At 42.1% G+C, this 7,253-nt stretch overlaps 1 protein-coding gene across 1 annotated transcript in view; it reads right to left on the bottom strand.

Annotated features, from left to right (window-relative positions):
- The window catches only part of fscn2b (fascin actin-bundling protein 2b, retinal), an 18,697-nt gene extending 13,791 nt beyond the window's left edge, over positions 1-4,906 (bottom strand). The window contains exons 1-3 of the mRNA XM_015055633.1: positions 3,842-4,906; positions 3,431-3,529; positions 2,615-3,341 (exon numbers count right to left, since the gene is read on the bottom strand). Of these exons, the coding sequence (XP_014911119.1) occupies positions 2,615-3,341; positions 3,431-3,523 (820 nt within the window). The 5' untranslated portion in view covers positions 3,524-3,529; positions 3,842-4,906. The remainder of the gene's footprint in view (positions 1-2,614; positions 3,342-3,430; positions 3,530-3,841) is intronic.
- Positions 4,907-7,253: the final 2,347 nt, after the last annotated feature.

Genomic DNA, 7,253 nt, shown 5'->3' with positions numbered 1-7,253 from the left:
GGGGGGGGGGGGGGCGGAAAAAAAAATTGGGGGTTTTTTTTTGGGGAAAAAATTTTTAAAAAAGAGAAAAAAAAAAAAAAAAAAAAAAAAAAAGAGCAGCATGTAGCCAAAAATAATCAGCATGCATAAATGTACATAGCATGGTATCCCAAATGTTTGTTTTATATGAAACCAAATGGTAATCAGTTTACAGTACTTCCAGCAATTTAGTTCCTGCTCGGAGCGGCCATTGCTAACCAGGAACAATGAGTAAGGAGAGATTCAGTTACAGCATCCAGGGGTTGTAGCAACTTGAGCCTGCAGACTAGAATCTGCCTAGTGATGGCTGACATGATCTAATGTGCTGACAACCGCCATTGGTCTATGCTAATCTACCTCCAAATCCATTCTGAAATCAGACCAATGGGTCCTTTGACCATGGCGACTGAAACTCTAGGCAAGTCACTCTGTGGTAACTCAACTAGATGAAACGTGACACTCTAATTTAGAACTGCTCTGGTTTTTACACTGATCAAAGAAATTCAACCTTGGTTTTGAGAGGAAACTACTTTGGGTCAACGAGGAGTCTATCAGCACAATGACGTGATGTCATGCCTAACACTGAGATCAAATAACGCCTGAAGTTCCCCTATCACAAGACTGAAGAGTAAAGACATAATTCAATATCAACACAGGCACAGGCAGCCGCATCACTGAGAGCAGAGAGCTAAATGAACCGGGACACACACAAAATGTGTTTTAAGCATATGAGATAGCACAGATGTAAAACAATTAACGTATATTCTTATTATGTTGAAGCCATTTTATGACAAAATCTCAGTTGCTTAAATCACAAATTAACTGTAATTAATTAGATTTCTTAGACCGCTATGCCCAGTTTTACTTGTCACCTTCAGGCCTGATTACTGCCAAACTGTAAAATCACAAAATCACTTCAATATAATCTGTCACACAACATGAAGCCATCAACAACACTTCATGCCCCAATCTAAGGATTACAAAGTTGATTCGAATCAACTTTCTCCATTTGTGGATAATAAAAAGCCATTATCCACAAATGGAGAAAACAGAACAGTAGGCTACTAAATGTTCTCGGGAGTGGCCTCAGTTGCATCACTTAAATCTGCAGTATGTAACTTTTATAAAGACATGTTTTTTACTTACTTGTTAAAATTGTCAACATGCCGCAAGAGTACTAGACAAATGATCTGTCTGAAGAAATACACTGCTTCCCACCAATACAACCAATCAGAGTAAGTGTGACGGTCTTAGTACTGTCAATCAATCTTGTACACACTACACAATGTGATACAAATCACCGTTCAAGGAAAAACTGTTTATCTGCCGTCATGGATTGCTCTGCTAACTAGCCTAGCATTCATGGCAGGCTCTGCTGTTGTGAAGACGCTTTAGCATAGCAGGGAGTGAGGGGTGTGGAGCAGCAACCACAAGGATGATTAACAGCGCTAAGACTCTCCTCCTGACTGTTATTGGTCATTTCTAGTTAGAACTGGGAGCACTGGGAGAAGGAAGATGAGCTTGATTTTTTTCACAGATTATCTGTCTCATACCATAGTGTCCCGACATAGTGACAGTTTTAACAAATATGTAAAAAAGAAAACCACTACACCCCAAAACAAGAATCACTGTTGACCAAAAGGAATACACAGGCCCATCACAGATTAGCCACAAAGCATCTTAACATTGTCCGAGAATTTTCCGGACAATTTTCAGTGGACTGCCAAGACAAAATGGAAATACGTTGTAAGGTATGAATTCCCTACATGTGGCATAAAACTAACAAAGCAATTCAGAGAAAGAACATCACACTGACAGTCAAACGTAGTGGCGGAAGTGTGATGGTCTTAGGCTAGACAAATTGTTATAATTCATGGAGCCATGAATTTTGCTTCTTACAATAAAATCCTAAAGGAGAAAGTTTCCCCATCCTTAAGCTAAAGAGTTGTTAGTTGAGTTGCTCAACAAATTTTATGTGAAAATTTTGGATTGACATCACCAAAGCCTGGACTTAACTCTGACAGAGATGCTGAGGTGTGAACTTGAAAAGGTCAATCATGCTGGAAAACCCTCCAATATTATTTAAATAAAAGAGTTGGCCAAACGTCATCCATACTGACTCCTTCTCAGTTAATGCCAGTGCTGGTTGGCAGTTGGTAAAGCCAATGGGCATTTACTTTGTCTCATAGACGATGTCCCATTCCAAAATCCGCCATTCCCCTCTGGTGCAGGTGCATTCGCAGGCCCACACTGTGAATCAGTCTTATCTGTTTTATTTTAATGGAAAGATGCATCTGTTCACTGTAACTTATGCATAATAACTGCAAAGTGCATTACTCATAATAACCATGCACCCCTTACCAATCATCAATTTCGGCTTCATTATGAATGTAAGCAGGTCAGCATGTGTCAGCAAAAGGGTCAGCATGACCATCAGCAAAGGCACTGAAGGTCAGTCTTTGTTCATTCAATCAGCTTGTTGGGAGTCTGTGCAATGTTTCTGCAAGACTAGCAAGATGACCTTGGAGCAGGGATTCAATGAATCTAAGGATTTTAGAGAGGAAACTATTTTAGAAATGGGTCTGTGTTTTCTTACCTTGTCTGTTGGAGACATAACGGCCATTAGCTGCTATCAAAACCACTTGTGGGTGGCTCTCCTCCAAGTCAAACAGTTCATCTTTGCCTGGCTTGGAGCATCGTCCTGACCTCAGAGTCCCTGTGGGGCCCATGGGAGACAAATACTTTCCCTCACAGTCTTTAAAGGCAAGCTTCCCACACTTCAGCTCCAGTGTGTAGGCTGTGGCCCTCCCATTCTCTGTCAGCAGCTTTCCATCACTGCTGAGGAAGCGGCTGTCGCAGGTCTTTAAGCAGTACTTCCCGTCCTGGTAGACGAGAGTCAGGAGTGCCTCGACACCCCATGGAATGTTCCTGTCCACGGCGATTTCCCCATCCTCCGTAGAGAGGTGGGCGTAGCGCTTACGGGCGACAGACAGCAGGTTGGCTTGCGGATGCAGAGCCAGGTGCATTGCCCAAAGCTCAGCATCTGTGATTATCTGAGCGAAACAAGACAGGTAGTCCCGAGAGCCACCGAAGAAGCGGAGGTATTGCTCAGACTGGAGGGCCCAGCGGCCGTCTGACTGCGGTACGATGAGGAAGCGGCAGTCGGAGTTATGGCCATCTGCCTCGCAGGTGACTTTGCCATCCTTGTCAGAAGCCAAGTAGCGTCCCAGATGACTGCGTAAATACACAACTTGGGTCTCCTGGGAGTCTTGCTCTAGAGTCCAGATCTGCTTCTTCTTTAGGCTTGGAGCTGATGCATTCAGCTGAGACACAAAAAGGTGTCCTTTAAATACATTATGTCTACAGATGACATACCTCCACCAAAACAGTTTCATTATCTTGCACTATTTACCTTGAAACCAAAGTTTTCTGCAGTGAGGTAACGACCCTCATGATTGATAAGACCAAACTGTAACTTCAAGGGATGGTTTCCGTTAGCAGGCATCTTCACCTTTGGGTATGTTGAGTCCAGAGAGTAAGGAAGGACATGTGACAAGAGTTGGGAGAGAGAAATAAGAAGTTAAAATCTGGGGACATGAGATACAGAAGAAAAAGTCTGACTAAACTAAAGAAAGAGGAGAAGTTTTTAAGCTGTGAAGAATAAGAGAAGCATCAAAGTGAATGGTGAAATGCAAACGCTGTAAAAGCAGGAAATCAATTCATTAAGGTGCAGTACATAAAGCACTCCGAAAACCACAAATTCTTTCCCCCGCCCATGACTTCATTATACATTTTTCCAGCCGCAGCCTCCTAATTTACTTACTGCGGTTTTGTGGCTTCCCCTCTGCAGTTCCTGCGGCTCCAATTCCAGCTCCCAGATTTAAGAGGCTTCTTTCGTCAGGCTCCCTCTTGTAATTCCTTCTCCTTTTTCTTCTTTTCTTGCTGGCTTGTACTTTCTGCTGATCGGGTCTCCGAACTCAGCTCCTCCACCGCTCCTGTTCTCCCTAATCAGGTTAGAGGCAGCAGAGCCTTGAGTCAGCCTTGATCTCTCTTCTGTCCAGTGTCAGCCCCCTCTTTCTCTGTGGACTAATTTTGCTCTGGACTGCTTAGCTCGCCTTGTGAAGCCTATATCCCTCTTTCCCTCGTCTCTCCAGCTGAACAGCTTCACCCCTGCTCTTGCATGACTTGTTATTTACCCCGAAGGCTCAATCATTTGGTTCCCCAAGACTTGACTTCTCTTGGGTGTTGCTGTTCCCCCCTTTGGCTTCTTTGCCTATACTATGTTTGGATCAATCATATCAACTAGCTTTACACTGTGCTTTACCTTTCTGTGTAGCTCAGACTTCTAGATTGTGAAAAGCAAGTTTAAGCAGGGATGGAGAACATCCTCAGAGGCCCTAAAAAACTGGAGGACCGCTTCAATCGTCTAAAAGCATAAGCTGTCTATCACAACTCAAGCCAGCTATGAATGATGCTCTCCTTTGTAATCTTAAGCCGCTCCCTGACGATTTTTCTTCCCATCCTCTTCTTTTCCCTCTCTGCCTTTCTCTAACCTGCAAGGTATCTAATCCTGCCTTTCTCTTTTTCTTCACCTCATTTGGAGCTCTGCTCTTCACCTCTTTCTCCTGCACATAAATAGAAGTGAGTAGAGACAATGCTCATGTATGCTTCCACAGCGCCGGGTAACCAGAGCACTCCTTCTGCCTTTGGGGTACTTGCCTAACTGCGGCTCCCCTTACCTGCCTGTGCTGGGTTTGGTTACACACTGTCTCTGATTGCAAGCTCTCTCCATTCTAATGGGAAGTGTGTCTGAGATGAAGGGGGAGGCAGACTTTACATCTAAATTTAGGAAAGGAGATGCTGGGTATAAAGACAACAACTTAATGATCATGCAAGGTTTTGAATATGTGTGCTTGCTTATGTGTGCATGCGTGTGTGTGTGTGTGTGTGTGTGTGTATGTAATCAGCCTTGCCAATCAGCCTATTATAGGTCGCCTTTGAGGAGTAAACAGACGTGTCTGTTCCTGAATCCATCTAATCCTCAACCCAATCATCCCAACCTGGCTAATCTACTGCAACCACCCTTCCCCAACTCTCAAACACACACACCCCGCCACCCCACACACACGCACACTCCCGCACATCACACATGATGACATTTACTCTGCTTGTCAGTGGAAATGAACGTATACATTGACTCACTGACAGAGTAAAATAGATGTCATCACCAAGCAGAGAGTTGGGCGTCGCGTGGCGCAGTAGGTACAGTGGGTGCCCTGTAGGTAGAAGTGATAGTCCTCGTAGTGGTTGTTCTGGGTTCGATTCCCGACCTCAGTTCCCTTAGCGCATGTCTTCCCCCTCCTGCCTCCTTCTTGTCCAACTACTGTTGGAAAATGGAAAATGACCACTAGCCCTGGCCTCATACAACACAACAGACAACAAAGGTTTACTCCTGAAGAACGAGTATTAAACTTCTGCATAAACTGGAATGGACAATGCATGTCACACAAATGCTGACAATGTAACTCAAAGACTCAATGGCCTACATCATTTTTGCCAAAATTGATTCTTTTTTTTCTTTTTGAAAGAAAATGGTGGTGATTTTCTTTTGTTGTAAAATTACTTTTGGCAAAAATAAACAAAAAAAAGACTCGCGCCATTATTTTAGGAAGGTGACGAAATATTATAGCCATTCACCCTGCACATGATGGCAAAATTATTCCATTCTGTAAATGTTAATAGCTTGGGTTTCCGTGCCTTGTTATTCTGAATATGAGCAGGAATGATGTGTGATTTCATGCTACAGTCTCCAAAAGCTTTCGTTGACTCATAAAAAGTTTAAAGGTTTCTCCCTAGCCACTTTAGTTATTTTTCAAGAGTCATTGTATGTACTTAAACATAGCAACAAAGCTACTGAGTTGATAATACTGGCTAATAAGGACTTGGTCACAAAGTTAATATAGACAGGCCATATCTTTTACAGTCTTATATAGTGAGTATGGGTTACTTGCCGATATTTATTATTTAAAGATTGTTGCTAGCACTGTTAGCTGTGGCTATAAACCTGGGTCAAGGGTTTGAAGTAACTGGGCCCTTTCTGTGTATGCATTTGTTCTCTTTCACTACTCCAGTTTCCCCCCACAATAAAAAAGACTAGTCATGTACATTATGTTAATAAATTCTAAATTGTTGTTTGTGTTGCAATATGTCCTGAGAAACCGTTGGAGTTTGTTATTGTAGAAAATGAATAATTCATTACCAAAAATTACTTATCTAGTTACCATGTAACATGAGTTTTTTTTTTTTTTCAACTGATTTCATGACAGTTTTACTGTCAAACATTACTTATATCAATCCGATTTTTGAGGTGAAAATACCACCCAGTAGTTTGGGTCAAACTGATAACCAGCCCATTGTGTTAAATCAACCCATGGCACGCCCACCAAGTACCCCGGTTTTTGGGGGGCTTGAGTATAAATTAAGACAAAGATAAGGATCATCAAGTGAGCAGATTAGCAAGGCACGTTTGTAGCACCCAACAGTACAAATACTGCAGTATATTTTATATAAGCTAATAAGCTTTGACATCTGTTTGGTCAAATTCACACAAGCGTGTGGTGGGACCGCTTTTCTAGCTATCTGAGTCAGCTAGCTATGCTGCAATGCTTACATTAGCTTGCATGTAAACAGGAGCAGTAACAGGAGATTCTTTTTTTTTCTCCAGAGCAACAGCTAATAACATGTTTTCATCCTTGGACATTAAAACTTTCTTTGTAAAGTTGTAATGTCCAAGTGACATGTGTCAAATTAATTCACTATGCTAATGTCATAGCATTAGCCCTGACACACTGGAAACAGAAGTTACGCACCGTAACTATTCAAGAGTCATTATATGGGTTCCCCAAGACTTGACTTCTCTTGGGTGTTATATATTGTGTGTTTACTTCCAGAAAACACACAATACTTTGATGAGGAGGTGGTTTATTTTTGAACATTTAAAAAGCTAACATCATTTTCTCTTTATGTTTGGGCTACAGGTAATGTGAGCTAAGTGAACATAACTAGTAGCATCACCCAGCTAGTCAGGTTAAGTAAGCTTTATTATTCCCAAGGGGCAGTTTTATTGTACAGATATTTGTGAAAGCATACAAAGACCCACATAAAATACATACAGACGAGTACATATTAGTCTTTACAATGTATACTTGGAATTGACCTGGATAACAACAGCTGGA

The sequence above is a fragment of the Poecilia latipinna genome, unplaced genomic scaffold, assembly GCF_001443285.1.
Source record: "Poecilia latipinna isolate Pla-1442-1.1 unplaced genomic scaffold, P_latipinna-1.0 Scaffold58, whole genome shotgun sequence".
NCBI lineage: Eukaryota > Metazoa > Chordata > Actinopteri > Cyprinodontiformes > Poeciliidae > Poecilia > Poecilia latipinna.
The sequence above is the reverse complement of the archived record's forward strand: the minus strand, read 5'-3'. Positions and strand labels throughout refer to the sequence as shown.